The sequence below is a fragment of the Nyctereutes procyonoides genome, unplaced genomic scaffold (genome assembly GCF_905146905.1).
Source record: "Nyctereutes procyonoides isolate TBG_1078 unplaced genomic scaffold, NYPRO_anot_genome, whole genome shotgun sequence".
Taxonomy (NCBI): Eukaryota; Metazoa; Chordata; class Mammalia; order Carnivora; family Canidae; genus Nyctereutes; species Nyctereutes procyonoides.
The window spans coordinates 35,258,695-35,281,698 of NW_026575042.1; the positions used below are offsets into that span (position 1 = coordinate 35,258,695).

At 42.5% G+C, this 23,004-nt stretch overlaps 2 protein-coding genes across 4 annotated transcripts in view; one reads left to right on the forward strand and one right to left on the reverse strand.

The window, feature by feature from the left end:
- CEP70 (centrosomal protein 70) overlaps positions 1-2,218 on the reverse strand; it is a 105,726-nt gene extending 103,508 nt beyond the window's left edge. The window contains exon 1 of the mRNA XM_055321259.1: positions 2,016-2,218. The gene's annotated coding sequence lies outside the window, so the exon portion shown is untranslated. The remainder of the gene's footprint in view (positions 1-2,015) is intronic.
- Positions 1,306-22,803, forward strand: FAIM (Fas apoptotic inhibitory molecule). Of its 3 annotated transcripts, none has more exons than XM_055321267.1 (5): positions 1,306-1,404; positions 6,953-7,085; positions 7,662-7,890; positions 19,264-19,313; positions 22,244-22,793. In XM_055321267.1, exons 2-5 carry the CDS (start codon positions 6,975-6,977, stop codon positions 22,391-22,393), a joined length of 540 nt encoding a protein of 179 aa, XP_055177242.1. In that variant the 5' UTR covers positions 1,306-1,404; positions 6,953-6,974; the 3' UTR covers positions 22,394-22,793. The 3 variants fall into 3 exon arrangements, with proteins under 3 accessions (XP_055177242.1, XP_055177241.1, XP_055177240.1); XM_055321266.1 differs by lacking the exon at positions 1,306-1,404 and adding an exon at positions 1,744-1,844 and having other exon boundaries at positions 22,244-22,792; XM_055321265.1 differs by lacking the exon at positions 1,306-1,404 and adding an exon at positions 5,808-5,866 and having other exon boundaries at positions 22,244-22,803.
- The last annotated feature ends 201 nt before the right edge of the window (positions 22,804-23,004 follow it).

Here is a 23,004-nt window from a genome sequence, read left to right on the forward strand (position 1 = left end):
CAGTGCTCACTAAACAGAATCCTTAGAACATAATTTGCTTAAGAATTCAGTCATTATTGGGGTGCCTGGGTGGCTCAGTGGTTGAGCATCTGCCTTTGGCTCAGGTGGTAATCTCAGAATTTCCCAACCAAGTCTGCAGGGGGGTTGGGGCTCCCTGCAGGGTGCCTGTTTCTCCCTATGCCTATGTTTCTGCCTCTGTGTCTCTCATGAAAAAAATAAATAAAATCTTAAGAAAAAAAAAAAGAGAATTCAGTCATTATTTTATAGACTGATTAACCTAATTAATAGATTGTCCCTTCTACTCTCTATCCCCCTTCTCTCACATACTTGTTCAGCATCTAGAAACCGCCTTGACTACCAACCTCAAAGATGAAACAATTCTTTACACAGACCTCAAGCTGGAATAAGAAATTACACAATGAGGCCTGGATCACAGGCTCTGGCTCCCAAATCTTCTGGACCTTCAGAGCCCCTCCAGAATCCCTTCAAACGTCTGTGTATTGTCAACTGGTACACACTTCACAGGGACCACTCGCTGCCCTCCTCAAATGGCCCTGCTCAACAACCTTCTTCCCTGTCTGCTGGTGGCAGGGAAAATCAGAAGGCACCTAAAACCTACCCAGGCCTGCTTTACATTCATTCTTTTTTACTTTTTTTTAAGATTTTTTTTTTTAGGGTTTTATTTATTTATTTATTTATTTATTTATTTATTTATTTATTTATTTATTTATATTTGAGACACAGAGAGAGAGGCAGAGACACAGGCAGAGGGAGAAGCAGGCTCCCTGCAGGGAGCCCTATGCGAGAGTGTTCCCAGGACCCCGGGATCATGCCCTGAGCGGAAGGAAGGCAGACCTCAACCTGTGAGCCACCCAGGTGTCCCTACATGCATCCTTTAAACAAGTATTTCTCAGAGCCTACTCTGAGCCTGCGCTGTGCAGGTGTGGGAGGTACAAGAGCGAGAGCCAAGCGCCACAACCCCTGCCATCAGGAACCTCCAGTCCCCTATGAAGTAGCACGATAAGTAAAAACTACAGAAATAATTGCACACTCCGACATGGGCTAAGAAGTCCAAGACTGCAAGTCTTCAGGGCCAGGATAGTTTTCCTAAAAAAAAAAAAAAAAAAAAAAAAAAAGAGAGAGAGAGATATCTAAGAGCGAGCTCCACCACAGAGCTCAGAGAAGGGTGACTAGGGGCCGAGGCAGGGAGGCGGGCCCAGCAGGGGGAAGGGCATCCGCAGGGCGGGGACCGGGATCGCCGGTCTCACGGAGAAGCTGCACGGCCCGATACCCGCCCTAAGGCGCTGGGTCTTTACAGAAGCAACCAGAACCCGTGAAGGAGATCCCAAGGGGCGCATGCCCTTATCGGGGTCACCGGCCCGGCGGCTTCGGAGCGGACACACGGTCAGTTTTCGCGCCGGGTTCCCGCGGCGTCCGGCCCCCGCCCGCTACGGCGCCGCACCGGGGATGGCGAGACGCGGCCGCGGCCTCAAGGTTTCGGGCGGGCGGGGGTCGAGGGAGGGCCTGGCTGGCGCTGCCCGCGGGGGCGGGGGCGGGGGCGGGGGCACCCGAAGCGCCGCAGAGTCGGCGCTCGCTCGGGGCGGCGGCCGAGCTCTCAGCCTCGGAGCAGGAGGCGCCCGGGGCTCGGCGGAAGCGGCGCGGCCCGCGGCCTCCCGCGGCGTCCGGCGGCCCAGGTGCGCCCCGCGGCCCCCAGAAGCCCCTGCGCGCGGCCCCGGGCGCCCCCGCTGCACGCGGCCCCGGACGCCCCCGCTGCACGCAGCGCGGCGGCGGCCGCCATCTCCGGCGGCGGCGGGCGGTGCCGCGCGGACCCCGAGCCCCGGAGGGTGAGGCGGCGGGCAGTGCGGGGGCTCGCGGGCGTCAGCGGGGGCGGGCCGAGGGCGGGGGCGAGGGGGCGGAGGAGGCCGCGGGTCGCCCCATCCTGGTCAGGCCCAGCCTCTTAGCATAAAGAACCCCCTTGCAGCCCCTTCTCCCCCCGGACGCGGAGCCGGCCGTACCTTGCGCAGCCCAGATCCCGCGTGCGGGAGGGACCTTCGGCCTCTTCGCCGCAGAACGCGTCGCGCGCAGCTCCTGGTGTGTCCCTCCGCGTCCTCCTCCGCGTTGTCCGCGCGGGACCGCGCTCGTGGGTGCGGCCTTGCCCGCCGCGTCCAGGCCGGCCCGGCGCAGGCTGGGCGTGCAGGGCCTTGGGGGACGCCCCGTGGTTTACTTCTTGGGCTCCCCCCTGCTGGTGATCACGCAGGTGGTTTGCAGTTTGCAGCTAGTACAAAAGGCAGTTCGTAGAGCACTGTTACGTCTAGTGTGTTGAGCATGATTATTTGTTTAGAGTGGATCTCTCTCTCATAAGGCCTGTGGTTTATGTGGATGCAAAAATGCTCCTCGGAAAAGTTGTGTTTTTTTTTTTTTTTTTTTTTGATATTTTATTTACTTATTCAGGAGAGACACAGGCAGAGGGAGAAGCAGGCTCCATCCAGGAAGCCTGATGTGGGACTCGATCCCGGGACTCCAGGATCACGCCCTGGGCCGAAGGCAGGCGCTAAACCGCTGAGCCACCCGGGCTGCCCAAGTTATCAGTTCTTATACCTCCGGTGGCATTTGGGGGACATCTGGCTCCTGGAGCTTCCTGACTCACTTTGCTGGAGGTCCCAAGGCTTCACACGGGTCTGGGCGTACAGTGTCAACACCTGTTTGTTGAAGAGTGACCTCCTTTGTGATTGGCCTTACCTAGAGCTGTTGCTGAAAAGGGAACTATGAAGATCTTAATAATTTTTTTTAATTTTTTAAAAAAGATTTTATTCATTTATTCATGAGAGACACAGAGAGAAAGAGAGAGAGGCAGGGACACATGCAGAGGGAGAAGCAGACTCCACGCAGTGAGCCCGACATGGGACTCGATCCCGGGTCTCCAGGATCACCTGGAGCTTAACCTCAGAGCCACCCGGGCTGCCCTTAATGGTTGTCTTACTCTGAAACATGATCGTTCGATTGCTAGCGAAGAGATTTTAAAAGATTATGCTAATGCCTAGATACTCAAAAAGCTTTCTTTGAATGCATGTAAAGAGTTTCGAGTGACATCATCTCATCAGTGAAAATAAATGGAATTTGTTTTTCCACCCTGACTTTCATTTACATTTTTTAATTTTTAAAATTTATTTTATTATTATTGTTTTTAAGTAGGTTCCATGCCCAGCATGGAGCCCCAAAGCAGGGCTTGGACTCACCACCCTGTGGACTAACCACCCTGTGATTAAGACCTGAGCTGAGATCAAGAGTCGGATGCTTAACCAACTGAGCCACCAAGATGCTCCTTCATTTACATTTTTTAAATTTTGTGCTAAAAGAGAGGGAATTTTCTTTGTAATGATCATTTTTCAGTTTGGTTGCATGATTCTGGAAATTAAGTATATGGTTAAGGATTTAAGAATGACAAGTTTTAAACCAAAGTCTCTTCTGGCCTTCCCACCCATTGGGTAGGGCTAGGATCCTTTCTCTGTGGACCCTTTCTGTCCCTTACTGCTTCTCTTTACAAGGACACTCCTATGGCTACGTGGTAATCCTTTGTTTTTTTCTAGAGCTCTTCACTTTGAACTTAGTGTCCAGCTCAGTGCCTGGCACATAAGTGACTGATAACTATTAGCATGGTGAATGAATTTAGAGTATGACATGTGTTTATTAATCCAATTTGTAACTTAGAGATGTGTGACATATTTCTCATTTTTTAATTGAGTAAGGCAGATATTGGGGACAAGGACAGTTGTGATCATCTTTTGGTTATAGATATAGTCACATTCCAAAAAACACTACCAGCAGGGCACCTAGGTCTTAAATTTTTTTAAAAATAAAAACTTTGTTGAGGTATAATTCACATACCTCATACAATTCACCCATTTAAAGTGTACAATTCAATGTCTTTGTATATTGCAACATTAACTTTTTTAAGTTGTGGTAAAATACATATGACATAAAATTTGCCATTTTAACCATCGTGAAAATGTATAATTCCGTGGGATTAAGGACATCCACAGTTTTGTGCAACCACTATTTCCAAAACTTTTCAGCACTTTAGATAGATACTCCATAAATAGATGAATGCCTGTAGTTTAGGGAAATTTTTCAAGAAATAAATGTGATCTTGAGTTCTAATTTCCTTTCTAATTTGTTGTGTTGTCTTTTATACTTTCATATGAAAAGTTATAATAATTAAGATGGTACCATGCCTTATCGTAGTGCGATAATAATGAAGTTCCTTATGATGGAAAACTGGGCAGTTTTTTTCAAGTCTGAATGCTGGATTACTGAAGTTTCTAGGGTCTCTAAAAGTTACAAAGCAAAATTTGAATGAAATCCCTAAGACCACTCCGATTTGCAAAGGATGGCTTATCCAAATTTTTATATCATGCTATTTGGCTTCTTCTATTGCTGTGTATTCTCTTTGCTTTTATAGTTGCAGGATACCCTCCACTTTCATAGGAGATACCCTAGGGCTTCTTAAGACTAGAAAAATTCACAAATTTATAAGGTGCTCCCAAAACAGAGGGATTTATTTTAGGTGCAGAGTATTTGAATCTTTAATTTTTGTTCCGAAATTATTATGTTTTCCTTGCCTGCTGGATTGCTTTTCTCAGTGTTAATCTCTTTTGCATCTTTTAAATATGCTTCTGGCTGTTTTCAGCTAAAGAAGTTTGGCAATCTCCCATTTTTAACAAGGAGAGGAGCGCCCTTGGGCATCTATAGGGAGAGGGCTAGACCAGAGTAGGTCTTGGCAGCAAAAAATAGTTGAACCTATTTTTCAGTAGGTTTGGCAGGTATACAGCTGTTAATCTCAAATCTCCAAATGTGGAGGGTTTCCTATGCATGTGTGAACATATGTGTGCTTCAGATTTTAGTAAAATCTAATTAGTATTACAGCCCAGTTAATTCTGAGGTAATTGCATGGGAGTACTGGGCTTTAGTTCTGACTCAGGCCCCACTAGTGACCTGAGCAAACCACATAACTTTTGTGAATTCATTGTTGGCACTAGTAAATTAAATGGGCTTGAGTAAGTAGGTAAATTAAGTTTGCTTTTGGAAAGCAAACTAGCATATCCTTGGCTGCTTTCTGCAAATTTGTCATTTCTTTGAAGGTATCTACAAATTTTTTTTAATTTTTAATTTTTTTAAATTAAATAGGCTCTATCCCCAACATGGGGGTTGAACTCATGACCCCGAGACCAAGAGTCACATACTCTACCAACTATAAGCCAGCCAGGTGCCCCTAAAATATTTTTTTTAAATTACATATTCCACCTTAATATATATCCTTCTAAAATTTAATATTAAGATTGCATTTTATATTTGTTACCACCCTGTAACATAGATGCTTCCTGAAGATGCGTACTGTTTATCCGGGAGTTTCATGTATTCCCTGACCCATTGCCTCATACCCTTGGGGCTTCTTATACCTTAATTTGAGAAGCCCGAGACCCAGAGGACCTCTAGGTCTCTTGCAGCTCTGATGTGGTATCATATTTGAAATTAGTTAAACTAGAGTTTATGCTCTGGTTTTAGGAAATTATAAATTTTTAACAGGGAAAATTTGATTAGCCAATTTGCATGACTTTATTTCTTTTCCTGAAACCTGGAGATTGCAATTCTATTGTATGTAAAAGCTGTTTCATCAGAAACTCCATGCAATTTGAGAAATGGATTGCAAACTTAGAAAAAAACTCTTTGCAGATGTTATCTTTGTTGCTCTCAATCTTTCTTTGCTGCAATTCTGCTTTTTTCTTTCCTGGCTGCTAATTGGATTAAAGACTATTTTGCCAACCATGGCATCTGGAGATGACAGTCCTATCTTTGAAGATGATGAAAGGTAAATGTCTTGCATGGCAAAAAAAAAAAGTAGCTTTTGAAACTTTCAAAATTGTTTTAATCACTCAGGAGTGATTTATCCAGGCTACTTTGTTAAGGACACATTTTGTAAAGTTGCAGAATGCATGGTTTTGCTTTTCTGTGATTTAAACACCTTTTAAGTGGCCCCTAACGTAACACATCTTTTCCCGTAGGGCCTGGATGTAAGATCTCCAAATCTGCCTTAGCACAAAGTTTTCGGCAGTCACTTCAAAATAATATAACATTCACTTACCATTTCTGATTTAGAGTACACAAAGGACATTAGAGTGAATAAAAAGTAAGATGTAGTTAAGAGAGCAGGCTTAAAGCATATTTCATACAGATATTACATTATAAAATATATGGCATTCTTACAGGGCATGATATGATAAATATATATTTTATATTAAAATAATATAAATATGTATTTAAATTGTGCTAGAAACTTATGACAAAACAATCCTTTATTTTTTATAAGATTATTATAGTAAAGATAAGAATGGTCATTTTCCATATATTTTTATCTTTTTAATTATAGGACATTAATTCTATGACTTCTCTTTTTCTCAGTATAATAAATTAGAACCTTTTTTGTTAAAATGAATCCTAACTGGTTTAAGTATGAAAGGTTTGGGGAGTTTCTTGTTTTGGAGTGAGTGGATCTGAAAAAGAAAAACCAGAATTAAATACTGTGCTTTTTAAAATGGGGATAACAGGGGGAGAAGCAGAGACTTTTTACTGACCTTTCTAAGCATTATTCTGTAGCCCAGCTTAGAATACTATCCTAGATAAAGTGATAGGTTCTTAATCCTATTACTATTAAGGTGACTTTGTTTGGAATTATCCGACTATATACCTGTTTATAGTAGTTGTATCTTAAAGGAAGAGTGCATAAGAGGGAGAAGATAGCTATATGTACTGTGAGTAGAAATTTTTAGGTAGTGTCACTTTAATATCTTGTAATTTTAGGGGTTTAAAAAATCTGATATTTTCATGTTGGAAAGATTCATTGGTTATTTGCTTACTGTACTTGGCCAGTTGTAATTCTGTTATTTTATTCCCGTAGCCCTCCTTATAGCCTGGAAAAAATGACAGATCTCGTAGCCGTTTGGGATGTTGCTTTAAGTGATGGAGTCCATAAGATTGAGTTTGAACATGGCACCACATCAGGCAAACGAGTGGTATATGTAGATGGGAAGGTAGGAAAAAAATAAGTTACTTTGTAGAATATGGTATACATAAAAGCTTGATTTTGTTAACATAGATTCTTCATATATAAATTTAAGGCTTTTCTCTTACATTGATTATCTTTATATTTTGGCCGGGATCATGTTGCTGGACAAAGCAAACTAATAATAATTATAGATCCATAGACTATAACATTTAAACTTCAAGTGCTTTTATTTTCTAAAATATTTGGATTGTTGGGATTCCTGGGTGGCTCAGCGGTTCAGTGCCTGCCTTTGGCCCAGGGCGTGATCCTGGAGTGTCAGGCTCCGGGCATGGAGCCTGCTTCTCCCTCTGCCTGTGTCTCTGCCTCTCTCTCTCTCTCTCTCTCTCTCTCTCATGAATAAATAAATAAAATCTTTAAAAATAAATAAATAGAAAAATAAAATAAAATATTTGGATTGTGAATAAAATTACATCTAAATAGCATTGCTATTTACTCACTTTAATTATATAGCATTTCTAAAGTTAAGTATTAAATTTTCTTCCAAAAAAAAATAAATTTTCTTCCATTTGTGTGTTTTCAACTTTTACATTTTATTGCTTAGGAAGAGATAAGAAAAGAATGGATGTTCAAACTAGTGGGCAAAGAAACTTTCTGCGTTGGAGCTGCAAAGACAAAAGCAACCATAAATATAGATGCTGTCAGTGGCTTTGCATATGAATATACTCTGGAAATTAATGGCAAAAGTCTCAAGAAGTATATGGAGAACAGGTCGAAGACTACCAATACCTGGGTATTACATTTGGATGGTGAGGACTTTAGAGTTGTGTTGGGTAAGTGCCATTTCTGCAGAATCTGTTGACTTTTTATGATTATTGTTAATTAGTTCCCCTAACTATCCAGACCCTTTATGGGAGCTTTGAGTAGAGAGAGAGTGTGTGTAGGTGTATTTCTGATGTGTCCTATGTAAATGAAATGTTCATTTAATTGACTGGTTTATATGAGAGCCAGATTTTGTAGTGATGGATTTGAGGATTATAAACAGGTGCGGAAAAAAAGGAAATGGGCAGCCCCGGTGGCGCGGTGGTTTAGCGCCACCTGCAGCCCAGAGCGTGATCCTGGAGACTCTGGATAGAGTCCCATGTCAGGCTCTCTGCATGGAGCCTGCTTCTCCCTCTGCCTGTGTCTCTGGCCCCCCCCCTCTCTCTCTGCATTTCTATGAATAAATAAATAAAATCTTTTTTTAAAAAAAGGAAATGATGTAGACATTTGTTGTTACTTATTGATATTTCTATTATCTTTTATTATTGATATTTCTCTTTAAAAGGATGTCTAGAGACAGTTGGAAATTTAAGCATGATCAGTAACAAGGGAATTTTTCTCTAGACAGCAGTATGTTTAGTACTGCAATATATCAAAATTTCCAGTCCAGATAAAGCAGATTAAAAAGTAAAAGTAATAAGCCATTGATCTTAAAGCTAAGTTTTGTTGTTACAGATGGCTATCCATGTTTCCAGTGGGTCTACAAAACTTAAGACAAATATTTACCAGTTACTATCTTTTCTCTCCTCTGGTACTCCCAGTATTTCCTGCTTCTTACATCACTAAATTAAGATCATTTGGATTATCTCATAAATTCATTGATTCAGGGGATCCCTGGGTGGCGCAGCGGTTTGGCGCCTGCCTTTGGCCCAGGGCGCGATCCTGGAGACCCGGGATCGAGTCCCACGTCGGGCTCCTGGTGCATGGAGCCTGCTTCTCCCTCTGCCTGTGTCTCTGCCTCTCTCTCTCTCTCTCTCTCTCTCTCTCTCTCTGTGATGACTATCATAAATAAATAAAAAAATTTTTAAATTCATTGATTCACTTACTTAGATAATCTTGAGTACCTACTAAATATCAGTGAGCGTACCAGGCACTGAGGATACTAGATGAAAAGATGTTGTCTGTGCCTTTAAAGAGCCTACAAGCTAGTCAAATGCTAGCATATACCTTTAAAAAAATTCTTTTTAAAGATGAAAAATGTTTGGGGTGCTGACTCAGTTGGTGGAGCATGTGACTCTCTTTTTTTTTTTTTTTCTATGATAGTCACACACAGAGAGAGAGGCAGAGACACAGGCAGAGGGAGAAGCAGGCTCCATACACTGGGAGCCCAATGTGGGATTCAATCCCGGGTCTCCAGGATCACATCCTGGGCCAAAGGCAGGCGCCAAACTGCTGCGCCACCCAGGGATCCCCTGGAGCATGTGACTCTTAATCTCAGTGTTGTGAGCTCAAGCCCTATGTTGGTAGAAATCACCTAAAAATAAATAAACTTAAACAAATGAAAAATGAAAAGTGTTTATCAAGTAATTAAATGTACATAGTTGAAAAAAAAAACAGAAACTCTCCTATAGCTTATTTATTGAAGAAACTGGATCAGTTTATCTTAAAGAGTTTCTTGTGGTCTGGATTTTATTGATTGAACTTTTGTGATGTTTTTTCTTTTTTTTTTTGAAATATATTTTTAAAGATTTTTTTTTAAGTAATCTCTACACCCGATGTAGGGTTCAAATTTACAACACCAAGAGATTAAGAGTCTCATCCACTACCAAATGAGCCAGCCAGGCTTTGTTTCTTTGTTTCTAATATTTCCTATACATTGATAGTTAACTAAAGAATTGGTCAAATTTAGGTTTGATTTTTTTTTTTTTCTGGCAAGACTATGGTTTTGTTATATCAAGAGGCACATGGTATTTGTCAGTTTTTTTGATGTTGGCAACCATTGGTTGTCATTGGTACCTAATGTTTGCATCCATTAATTCCTTAGCAGTTGCTAAATGGTGATATTCTGGAATATTTCTAAAATGAAAAACTTCCTGTCATCTACTCTTTGGTTGCACAGAAGTACAATTTTTATAAGATATGCAGACTAAAAAAAAAATGCAGACTAACACTTGTTTTCCCTTTACTATAAACTTTTCAAAATACTGAATTGGCTCCTTATTTTCCTCTAAAGGTGATCATTTAGGGTTTTTTAAAAAAAACATTATTAAAAAATAAAAATAAAAACAAATAAAACCATTATTAACTCATGGATTTAAACAGTTTGATGTGTGTTGCAACACATTCAAGTTATTATTTGAACTGACCATCAAATCGTCCCCATTTTGGTCAATGGTGTGCTCTGTAGATTGGCTCCTGTGTCCTTTTTGTGACACATCCTTGGTAGACTTCGAAAGCTTCCTTGCTGTCAGATATGACAAGATGTCCTAGGCTCATTTTAAACATTTTCTTTCCTGACCTGAATCATACTTTTCTTCAAGAAGCCCCAGTTTCGAGGAGGGGCAAGATGGCGGAAGAGTAGGGTCCCCAAGTCACCTGTCCCCACCAAGTTACCTAGATAACCTTCAAATCATCCTGAAAATCTACGAATTCGGCCTGAGATTTAAAGAGAGACCAGCTGGAATGCTACAGTGAGAAGAGTTCGCGCTTCTATCAAGGTAGGAAGACGGGGAAAAAGAAATAAACAAAAGGCCTCCGAGGGGGAGGGGCCCCGCGAGGAGCCGGGCTGAGGCCGGGGCGAGTGTCCCCAGGACAGGAGAGCCCCGTCCCGGAGGAGCAGGAGCTGCACCAACCTTCCCGGGCGGGCGGAAAGGGGCTCGCAGGGAGTTGGAGCAGGACCCAGGAGGGCGGGGATGCCCTCGGGCTCCCGGGGACACTAACAGACACCTGCGCCCCGGGAGAGTGCTCCGAGCTCCCTAAGGGCTGCAGCGCGCACGGCGGGACCCGGAGCAGCTCGGAAGGGCTCGGGCGGCGGCTCCGCGGAGCGGGCTGCGCGGCTCCGGGAGCAGCTCGGCGGCGGCGGCGGCGGCTCCTGCAGAGGAAGAGGCTCAGCGCGGAGGGGGCTGCACGGCCGGGAGCAGCTCGGAGGGCCTCGAGCGGCTCCGCAGAGCGGCGGCTGCGCGACCGGGAGCGCGGATCCCACAGCGCAGGCCCCGGAGCACAGGGCGCCGGGACACAGCCCAGGATCCGGCCTCCCCCGGGACAGGCAGAGGCCGGGAGGGCCCAGGACAGCAAAGACGCTCCTGCCCAGAGCTGAGCAGATCAGCGGCCCCGCCCCGGAGCCTCCAGGCCCTGAGGACGGGACGGAGAGCCCCGTAGTTCCTGTGGGGGCTGAATCCAGGCAGGCTTCCAGAGCTGCCATAGCAACTGCGGCTGTTCCTCCTGGGGCCTCACGGGGTAAACAACCCCCACTGAGCCCTGCAGCAGGCAGGGGCAGAGCAGCTCCCCCAAGTGCTAACACCTGAAAATCAGCACAGCAGGCCCCTCCCCCAGAAGACCAGCTGGACGGACCAGTTCCAGGGGAAGTCAAGGGACTTAAAGTATACAGAATCAGAAGCTACTCCCCCGTGTTTTTTGTTGTTTTTTCTTTTCTTTTTGATTTCTGATTGCTTCCCCCACCCCCCCTTTTTCACCTTTCTTTCTTTTTCTTTCTCTTTTTCTTCTTTTTTTTCCTTCTTTTTCTTTTTTCTCTTTCTCTTTTCTTTCCTTCTCTCTCTTTCTCTCCTTTTCCCAATACAACTTGTTTTTGGCCACTCTGCACTGAGAAAAATGACTAGAAGGAAAACCTCACCTCAAAAGAAAGAATCAGAAATAGTCCTCTCTCCCACAGAGTTACAAAATCTGGATTACAATTCAATGTCAGAAAGCCAATTCAGAAGCACTATTATACAGCTACTGGTGGCTCTAGAAAAAAACATTAAGGACTCACGAGACTTCATGACTGCAGAATTTAGATCCAATCAGGCAGAAATTAAAAATCAATTGAATGAGATGCAATCCAAACTAGAAGTCCTAACGACGAGGGTTAACGAGGTGGAAGAACAAGTGAGTGACATAGAAGACAAGTTGATGGCAAAGAGGGAAACTGAGGAAAAAAGAGACAGACAATTAAAAGACCTTGAAGACAGATTAAGGGAAATAAATGACAGCCTAAGGAAGAAAAACCTACGTTTAATTGGGGTTCCCGAGGGCGCCGAAAGGGACAGAGGGCCAGAATATGTATTTGAACAAATCCTAGCTGAAAACTTTCCCAATCTGGGAAGAGAAACAGGCATTCAGATCCAGGAAATAGAGAGATCCCCCCCTAAAATCAATAAAAACCGTTCAACACCTCGGCATCTAATAGTGAAGCTTGCAAATTCCAAAGATAAAGAGAAGATCCTTAAAGCAGCAAGAGACAAGAAGTCCCTGACTTTCATGGGGAGGAATATTAGGGTAACAGCAGACTTCTCCACAGAGACCTGGCAGGCCAGAAAGGGCTGGCAGGATGTATTCAGGGTCCTAAATGAGAAGAACATGCAACCAAGAATACTTTATCCAGCAAGGCTCTCATTCAAAATGGAAGGGGAGATAAAGAGCTTCCAAGACAGGCAGGAACTGAAAGAATATGTGACCTCCAAACCAGCTCTGCAAGAAATTTTAAGGGGGACTCTTAAAATTCCCCTTTAAGAAGAAGTTCAGTGGAACAATCCACAAAAACAAGGACTAAATAGATATCATGATGACACTAAACTCATATCTGTCAATAGTAACTCTGAACGTGAACGGGGTTAATGATCCCATCAAAAGGCGCAGGGTTTCAGACTGGATAAAAAAGCAGGACCCATCTATTTGCTGTCTACAAGAGACTCATTTTAGACAGAAGGACACCTACAACCTGAAAATAAAAGGTTGGAGAACCATTTACCATTCAAATGGTTCTCAAAAGAAAGCAGGGGTAGCCATCCTTATATCAGATAAACTAAAATTTACCCCAAAGACTGTATTGAGAGATGAAGAGGGACACTATATCATACTTAAAGGATCTATCCAACAAGAGGACTTAACAATCCTCAATATATATGCCCCGAATGTGGGAGCAGCCAAATACTTAAACAAATTATTAACCAAAGTGAAGAAATACTTAGATAATAATACACTTATACTTGGTGACTTCAATGTAGCTCTTTCTACCCTCGATAGGTCTTCTAAGCACAACATCTCCAAAGAAACGAGAGCTTTAAATGATACACTGGACCAGATAGATTTCACAGATATCTACAGAACTTTACATCCAAACTCAACTGAATACACATTCTTCTCAAGTGCACATGGAACTTTCTCCAGAATAGACCACATACTGGGTCACAAATCGGGTCTGAACCGATACCAAAAGATCGGGATCGTCCCCTGCATATTCTCAGACCATAACGCCTTGAAATTAGAACTCAATCACAAGAAGAAGTTTGGAAGGACCTCAAACACGTGGAGGTTAAGGACCATCCTGCTAAAAGATGAAAGGGTCAACCAGGAAATTAAGGAAGAATTAAAAAGATTCATGGAAACTAATGAGAATGAAGATACAACTGTTCAAAATCTTTGGGATGCAGCAAAAGCAGTCCTGAGGGGGAAATACATCGCAATACAAGCATCCATTCAAAACTGGAAAGAACTCAAATACAAAAGCTAACCTTACACATAAAGGAGCTAGAGAAGAAGCAGCAAATCGACCCGACGCCCAGCAGAAGAAGAGAGTTAATTAAAATTCGAGCAGAACTCAACGAAATTGAGACCAGAAGAACTGTGGAACAGATCAACAAAACCAGGAGTTGGTTCTTTGAAAGAATTAATAAGATAGATAAACCATTAGCCAGCCTTATTAAAAAGAAGAGAGAGAAGACTCAAATTAATAAAATCATGAATGAGAAAGGAGAGATCACTACCAACACCAAGGAAATACAAACAATTTTAAAAACATTATGAGCAGCTATAGGCCAATAAGTTAGGCAATCTAGAAGAAATGGACGTATTTCTGGAAAACCACAAACTACCAAAACTGGAACAGGAAGAAATAGAAAACCTGAACAGGCCAAAGAGCAGGGAGGAAATTGAAGCAGTCATCAAAAACCTCCCAAGACACAAAAGTCCAGGGCCAGATGGCTTCCCAGGGGAATTCTATCAAACGTTTAAAGAAGAAATCATACCTATTCTACTAAAGCTGTTTGGAAAGATAGAAAGACATGGAGTACTTCCAAATTCATTCTATGAGGCCAGCATCACCTTAATTCCAAAACCAGACAAAGACCCCACCAAAAAGGAGAATTACAGACCAATATCCCTGATGAACATGGATGCAAAAATTCTCAACAAGATACTAGCCAATAGGATCCAACAACACATTAAGAAAATTATTCACCATGACCAAGTAGGATTTATCCCCGGGACACAAGGCTGGTTCAACACTCGTAAAACAATCAATGTGATTCATCATATCAGCAAGAGAAAAACCAAGAACCATAGGATCCTCTCATTAGATGCAGAGAAAGCATTTGACAAAATACAGCATCCATTCCTGATCAAAACTCTTCAGAGTGTAGGGATAGAGGGAACTTTCCTCGACATCTTAGAAGCCATCTACGAAAAGCCCACAGCAAATATCATTCTCAATGGGGAAGCACTGGGAGCCTTTCCCCTAAGATCAGGAACCAGACAGAGATGTCCACTCTCACCACTGCTATTCAACATAGTATTGGAAGTCCTAGCCTCAGCAATCAGACAACAAAAAGACATTAAGGCATTCAAATTGGCAAAGAAGAAGTCAAACTCTCCCTCTTTGCCGATGACATGTTACTCTACATAGAAAACCCAAAAGCGGGATCCCTGGGTGGCGCAGCGGTTTGGCGCCTGCCTTTGGCCCAGGGCGCGATCCTGGAGACCCGGGATCGAATCCCACGTCGGGCTCCCGGTGCATGGAGCCTGCTTCTCCCTCTGCCTGTGTCTCTGCCTCTCTCTCTCTATCTCTCGTGAATAAATAAATAAAATCTTAAAAAAAAAAAAAAAAAAAGAAAGAAAACCCAAAAGCCTCCACCCCAAGATTGCTAGAACTCATACAGCAATTTGGTAGCATGGCAGGATACAAAATTAATGCCCAGAAATCAATGGCATTTCTATACACTAACAATGAGACTGAAGAAAGAGAAATTAAGGAGTCAATCCCATTTACAATTGCACCCAAAAGCATAAGATACCTAGGAATAAACCTAACCAAAGAGGTAAAGGATCTATACCCTAAAAACTATAGAACACTTCTGAAAGAAATTGAGGAAGACACAAAGAGATGGAAAAATATTCCATGCTCATGGATTGGCAGAATTAATATTGTGAAAATGTCAATGTTACCCAGGGCAATTTACACGTTTAATGCAATCCCTATCAAAATACCATGGACTTTCTTCAGAGAGTCAGAACAAATTATTTTAAGATTTGTGTGGAATCAGAAAAGACCCCGAATAGCCAGGGGAATTTTAAAAAAGAAAACCATAGCTGTGGGGCATCACAATGCCAGATATCAGGTTGTACTACAAAGCTGTGGTCATCAAGACAGTGTGGTACTGGCACAAAAACAGACACATAGATCAATGGAACAGAATAGAGAACCCAGAAGTGGACCCTCAACTTTATGGTCAACTAATATTCGATAAAGGAGGAAAGACGATCCACTGGAAGAAAGACAGTCTCTTCAATAAATGGTGCTGGGAAAATTGGACATCCACATGGAGAGGAATGAAACTAGACCACTCTCTTTCACCATACACAAAGATAAACTCAAAATGGATGAAAGATCTAAATGTGAGACAAGATTCCATCAAAATCCTAGAGGAGAACACAGGCAACACGCTTTTTGAACTTGGCCACAGTAACTTCTTGCAAGATACATCCACAAAAGCAAAAGAAACAAAAGCAAGAATGAACTATTGGGACTTCATCAAGATATGAAGCTTTTGCACAGCAAAGGATACAGTCAACAGAACTCAAAGACAACCTACAGAATGGGAGAAGATATTTGCAAATAACATATCAGATAAAGGGCTAGTTTCCAAAATCTATAAAGAACTTATTAAACTCAACAGCAAAGAAACAAACAATCCAATCATGAAATGGGCAAAAGACATGAACAGAAATCTCACAGAGGAAGACATAGACATGGCCAACATGCCCATGAGAAAATGCTCTGCATCACTTGCCATCAGGGAAATACAGATCAAAACCACAATGAGATACCACCTCACACCAGTGAGAATGGGGAAAATTAACAAGGCAGAAAACAACAAATGTTGGAGAGGGTGCGGAGAAAAGGGAACCCTCTTACACTGTTGGTGGGAATGTGAACTGGTGCAGCCACTCTGGAAAACTGTGTGGAGGTTCCCCAAAGAGTTAAAAATAGACCTGCCCTACGACCCAGCAATTGCACTGTTAGGGATTTACCCCAAAGATTCAGATGCAATGAAACGCCGGGACACCTGCACCCCGATGTTCCTAGCAGCCATGTCCACAATAGCCAAACTGTGGAAGGAGCCTCGGTGCCCATCGAAAGATGAATGGATAAAGAAGATGTGGTTTATGTATACAATGGAATATTACTCAGCCATTAGAAACGACAAATACCCACCATTTGCTTCAACGTGGATGGAACTGGAGGGTATTATGCTGAGTGAAGTAAGTCAATCGGAGAAGGACAAACAGTGTATGTTCTCATTCATTTGGGGAATATGAATAATAGTGAAAGGGAATATAAGGGAAGGGAGAAGAAATGTGTGGGAAATATCAGAAAGGGAGACAGAACATAAAGACTCCTAACTCTGGGAAATGAACTAGGGGTGGTGGAAGGGGAAGAGGGCGGGGGTGGGGGTGAATGGGTGACGGGCACTGAAGGAGACACTTGACGGGATGAGCACTGGGTGTTATTCTGTATGTTGGTAAATCGAACACCAATAAAAATTAATTTATTAAAAAAAAAAAAAGAAACCCCAGTTTCTCAAGAGGAAAATGGTATTTCAAGAGTGTAATCTGGGCATACGTTAAGATGCTCATTCATTATTTTTAGGGAAGGTCCAGGCAGGCAGGCAGGCAGAAGAGGCTCCAAGGTACACATGCTCCAAGGCCTCCTGTAACTCACTGAATCCACTTCTGAGCCATAATGATGTAATACTTTTATCAGATGTGTTCTTTTGTTAATATACATACTGGAATAGGTGCTCTACCCATATGATTCAGATATTAAAATGATATGAAAAGATACATGCTTCCACCCCTATTCCCACCCACCCTGTTTCCCTGATAAAAATAAGCTCTTTAATAGTGAGTCTTTCCTGTTTATTTAGATTCAAGCAAATATGAAAATTTCATACTATCTTATTTCATAAAAGCATCTTGTCTTCTTGACTTATTCATATATTCTGAGGATTCTCTCCTAACCATACACGAAGAGCTTTCTCATACTTTTTTTTATAGCTGCAGAGTCGGTCTCAATAGTAAATAAAATAGTTTAACTCACTCCTGACAATTGGGCACTTGGGCTATTTCTAATCCTTTATCCTTTGCTGTTGGAAGTAGTGTTGGATGAATGGCTTTGTTTATATGCCTCTTGGAATGTAGTTGACATATCTCCTTTGCATAAAATCCCAGAAGCGGGAAAGTAGGATTGCTGGGTCCAACAGAACTGCGCTTGTCACTTGAGCCATCGGGCCCCATTGCCCCTATGGTGCTTTTACTGCTGTGCGCTCCCGGTACCCATTTCCCCTCAGGTTCCCCAGCTGAGCATGTTGTCAGATCTTAAAATTTTTAAAAAATATTCTGCTACATGAGAAGTGGTATTTCAGTGTTTTTATTTGCTTTCAAAATTAATTGAGGTTGAGCATCTTTTCATATTTGATGTCCTTTGTTTTTCTCTTCTGATCTATGTGTCCTCTGACCTACTGTCTTTTGGGTTTTGGTCTTTCTCTCGTTGATTGCTCAGAGTCTTTCTGCCAGTAAGAGTGACTTTTGTCTGTGCTCTGAGCTTCGCGTATTTCTTCCCAGTCTGACTTTGCTTATGTGTGTACACTTTTTTCTTTAAAACATGTACTCCTGGGCTCCCTCAAAAGAAATATTCTTTACTTTGATGTAGTCACATTTATTCCATTTTTCTTTTCTGGATTAGTAGGTTTCTTCAGAGGCACATTCATAATAGCCTATAGAATATCTGAGTACATGCACATGTTCAGTAGGCATACTACATGAAATTCCAATTTTCACCGGCATCATGGTTTATTTTAGCACGGTATGCTCTGATCAGGTGTTGAGACAAGTTAGGTCTCCCAGTAACCATGGCTGTTGATGCTTCCGCTCAGGCTGCCACTGGAGCAACCACTGCCTACATCTCCTGGGCCCCTCTGCCTGTTTCTCCTTTAGCCCAGGTCAAAGGCCTCTATTCTCTGAGGCTCCCATCTCAAGCTATGGGGAGAAAAGAGCCCCTGTTAGACTGTGTTCCTGGAGTAGATGGCCTGTTAGAATCAAGCCCCTCACTGGCCCTCAGCCTTGACACAGAGGCAAGTTTTTTGACTCCTGGGCTTCTCACGTGCACACAGGTCATGATTCTAGGCTCATCTTCTGGCTCCTTGATTAGTGCAGTCTTCTCTACCACCCCCCACCAGGATACTAACAGTCACAAGTGGTTCTGGGATCCTCCCCCAAAATGCACACGTGTTTGTGCACACATGCACACATGTACATGCCCTCCAAGGTAAGCCTCAGCAGCTTAACTGATGCCCAGCTGTATTGTGGCAGCATTTTGCACCATACTGTCAGCACAGTCCACCAGGTATACCTGTGTTTTTTCTTACGATCCATAGTTTTTCCCCAAAATGAAAACATTACAAAAATGAATAGAGATTATTGTGCTATCCAGTAGGAAATTTCAGGTTAAATTTCTAAGCCTGAATGCTGTTCATCTGACATTGGCCCTGTCACAGCCTTTCTTGGTGGCCTTTGTGCAAGAAAGGTAGGGGCCTTTGTGCAAGAAAGTCTCTGGTCACAGATGACAGTCTGTGTAGCCAGGTCCCTCCTTGCATTCACTTCTGTGCATCCTAAATACTGAAGTTTGTGTTGCAGTGTTTATTTTGTTCAACAGGGCTTCATCCATTTGTACTAGAGCCATGATTATCTCTTGAAAGATTGTTTTATCTCACTTTTATTTTGTTTGTGAACCAAGTTAAATGGTTTCTTCAAATTTAGAAGAATTTGAAAGCCATGAAAAGTTAATGGAGTTTTAGAAATCCAGTATATCAAGCTTTTATTAAAATAATAAAGAGTTAACTTTATCTTTGAGTCATAGATTATAATTTTTTTTTGATTTGTTACTTTTACAGAAAAGGACACTATGGATGTATGGTGCAATGGTAAAAGAATGGAGACAGCAGTAAGTTGACCCTTTACTTACTCTTAGCGCCATGTATAAGGTTGCCACTGAAATGTTGCATTTCCTAATGGTGAAGATTGATAATTAAGCAGTGTCCTCTCGGTTAAGGACAAGAAAGAGATGAAGTACTCCTGACTCCAAATTCTGAACACCTCTCCTGGACAGCGCCTGGGGCAGGGAGGGCTTGGAAATGCCTTATGTTGAGAGCTGGCCCCAGCCTCACACTCTCCCTTTCCTCTCCTGGACCAGGCTCTGTCCTAAAAAGAATTCACACATCAAAAACTGGCCCCACAGGAGGTCCTGTCCAAGTTAAATTGGGCTTCATATCACAGCTTCTCAAACCTGCTTGTGTAGGAATCACCTGGGATCTTGCTAAGATGCAAATTCTAACATTTCCCCTGGTGATGCCAATGCTGCTTGTCAGCCCACGAGTCACACTTGAATAAGACTTTACAGCATACTCTCAAAGCAGATAGGACTTTTCTAAAAGTGAGGTTTTTGAAAAAGAAGCAATGCATACAAGTCAGGTGACACGAAGGCAGATAGGAAAGGGCACTGTCACAAACCACAGAAGATTAAGTGAAGTTTGTAGACCAGCAGTGGCAAGCGGCTACCCTACTATCGTGGCCAAGTGTGATCACATCCCTATCAAACCCCAGAGTGTTCAGCCTTTGCTGCTGGCTGCTTGCATTGTTATGGCTGCGGGCGGGATGAATATTTAAGTGATTTCAGCAAGAATGAAAGCATAGTGGTGTGCGTGGCTCGGGGAGCAAGTGGAAGCAGAGGAGACCATTGTGGGAAGCGCAGAGTGTGAGACTGGGAGCTACAGTCCCTGGGTGGAAATTCCTCAGGGCTGTGGGGTCTGCTGGCAAGGAGGGGGTACTATGCCTGGTCCCTGCCTTTCATGCTGGCTTCCAACATGAACACCAGGCTGGAGATAATGAGACCTACTCTGCTCTAGTCACGTTTTAGCTAGTTGCCCATGGGAGGTGCTTCCCTAGTCTCCTTGGGAGGTGCTGCCCTGGTCTCCTTCACCTGTTGTAGGTATAGGAAGATGAGGAGAGGTACTCGGAGAGCAGGAGGCCTGGGATGAGTTTATTCGGCAGGCTACCAAGGACCTCCTGGGTCTTGTGGCTCTCTGCTTCTGAGGAAGTACCAATGCCTGAAAAGTTACAAATATAGATGCTTCTCTCTTTCTTAATCCTGGTGTGAATTCTTGAAGGGTTATGTAATCAGGGCTCACTCAGAATTCATCCTCAGAGCTTGAGCCATTCACTCTCCAGGATAAATCTACTGACGGAGACTTCTTTTATGCAGAGAGGCTTGGAGAGCTGTTCAGTGTTTTTTGGCCCCTGTGGAATAGCTTCAGTTACCATTAACATGGATCAGGCCCTTACTGGTCCTTCCTGTTCTTTCCTTCCAACCTTGGCACCCTCTAAGTGCCAATGGGCAGTTTTGGATCCTCTTCCCTTCCACCCTCAAGGAATTCTCTAAAGCAATATAGAGAGAAAGTTGTTCTGTGGTATTAAGAATGTAGTTATAAATAAGTAAGAAGTTGAAAGGAATGTTCATCCACAATGTCTTTGGTCCTCAGTAATTAGCAGGGAACTGCAAGTATTTGGACGGTAGCTCTTTACTACCCAGTTGTCTCTTCACTGTAACTGCAATTGCTGCAGCTCTGTATCTGGGCAGTGATCCCCAGTATGTGCACACCCACCCTTGCTGCCTGTGAGTGACAGTTGATTTTCTCCTTTTTTTTTTCCATCTCAAAGCATCATGACCAAGATTTATGTATGTGTCTGATTGTGCCCCCACAGGGTCCCTGTGGTGGTGTCAGTACTGGCCAGATTCTCCCCACAGCTCAGAAAAAACTCCCCCAGGTGTCCTTTGCCTTCTTAGGTTGGATGATGTTAGCTCTGGGACCTCTCTTTGTCTGCTTTGGCTGCTAGGAAGCTCATAGCCAAATTTTAAGTCTGATTGTGGTTTCTTTGCTTTCTACCATGCTCCACTTTCATCCTTGAAGCCTCCTGTTCTTCTCTATGCCACTTGGCCCCTGTCTTTCTAATCTAGATTAGTACTATTCAGTAAAAATATGAGCCACAGGTAGGAGTTCCATGTGTAGCTTTTCTTTTATTCATGTGAGACTTCTCTAATACCACAGTTTAAAAGTTTTAAGGTGAAGCTCGTTTTAATAGTATATTTGATTTAAATCAGTATATCCAAAATATTATAATTCAACATCAATAGAAGTTTTTAGAGGTATTGTACATTCTGTTTCATTCTAAGTCTTCCAAACTCCGTGTAGATTTTACACTCAAACAGCACATGGGACTCACCACATTTCAAGTGCTCAACTGCCACATGTGGCCAATAGCTACTGTGTGGAACAGAATGGGGTGAGATTGGGTAGTGCTTGGTTTTATGTTATCTGTGCATTTTACTGTAAGCCGCCTTACATTCTGCGGAATCAGATTTTTGGAGTGGGTAAGAGCATTCTATCCCTTCCTGACTGGGTCCTCCAGCAGTTATTTCACCACTCTGTGCCTTGATTCCCCATCTATACAGTGAGGACACTAATAGTGCTTCTGTCAGGGCTATGGTGATGGTGCAATGAAGTAATGCGTGCAGACTGTTCTTAGTATAGAGTAACTTGGCATAAACTAAATGCTTGATATCATGCTTATCATTTTTACTTGTAAAAATAGTCAATGTTGTTTAAATAGTGCATGTTATAGACACACAGCCACAAGGTATAAGGGGTCTTTTCCCTCTGAAGCTTAACATTGTTCAAGATTGTAAGCAGGTACAAATAAATGTTCAGCCCATAAGAGAAATGTTCAGTCCATGCCACCCTTTTTAGATGGTGTTAATGCTCTAGACAAAGATAAATGTTTCTGGAATACTAACTCCTCCTTCTTTTGTTGGCCTAGGGTGAGTTTGTAGAGGACGGGACTGAAACTCACTTCAGTGTTGGGAACCATGACTGTTACATAAAGGCTGTCAGTAGTGGGAAGCGGAAAGAAGGGATTATCCATAGTCTCATTGTGGATAATAGAGAAATTCCAGAGATCCTTGAATGACTTCATGTTAGTGAATTTTAATCTTAACAAGTAAAAGGTGAAGACTTTTAAATTACTGTGGTAATTAAATATGTTCAATATGTACTTTTCAGTACACTTAGTCTGCCAGGTGTTTATTTTTTAGATACTTGAAACTGTAATATTTCAAGAGTCAAAAAAAAAAAGAAATATGTACAATCTTAAAAATTGCGATTTATTTTATAAATAATGTAAAATGTTTTAAAGCCAAATGGAAAAAAGATATGGACCAAAATCACCAATGTTTTACAAGAGGAACTTTTACTATAATAAATACTATAAAATAAAATTGGTGCTGCTTGATTTATGTTTCTAAAAATGGATATCTTCATATATTAATTTTTTTTTTTAATTTTAGAGAGACAGAGAGAGCACATGAACCGGGGCAGGGCAGAGGGAGAGAGAGATTCTCAAGCAGAATCTGTGCTGAGTGCAGAGCCCAATGTGAGGCTCAGTCTTGTGATTCTGAGAGATCATGAGCTGAGTGGAAATCAAGTCAGATGCTTAACCTATTGTGCCACCCAGGCACCTCTGTCTTCATATATATTTAACCTATGCAGGTAGATTGTCTCTTTAAAGCAATTGGTACATAA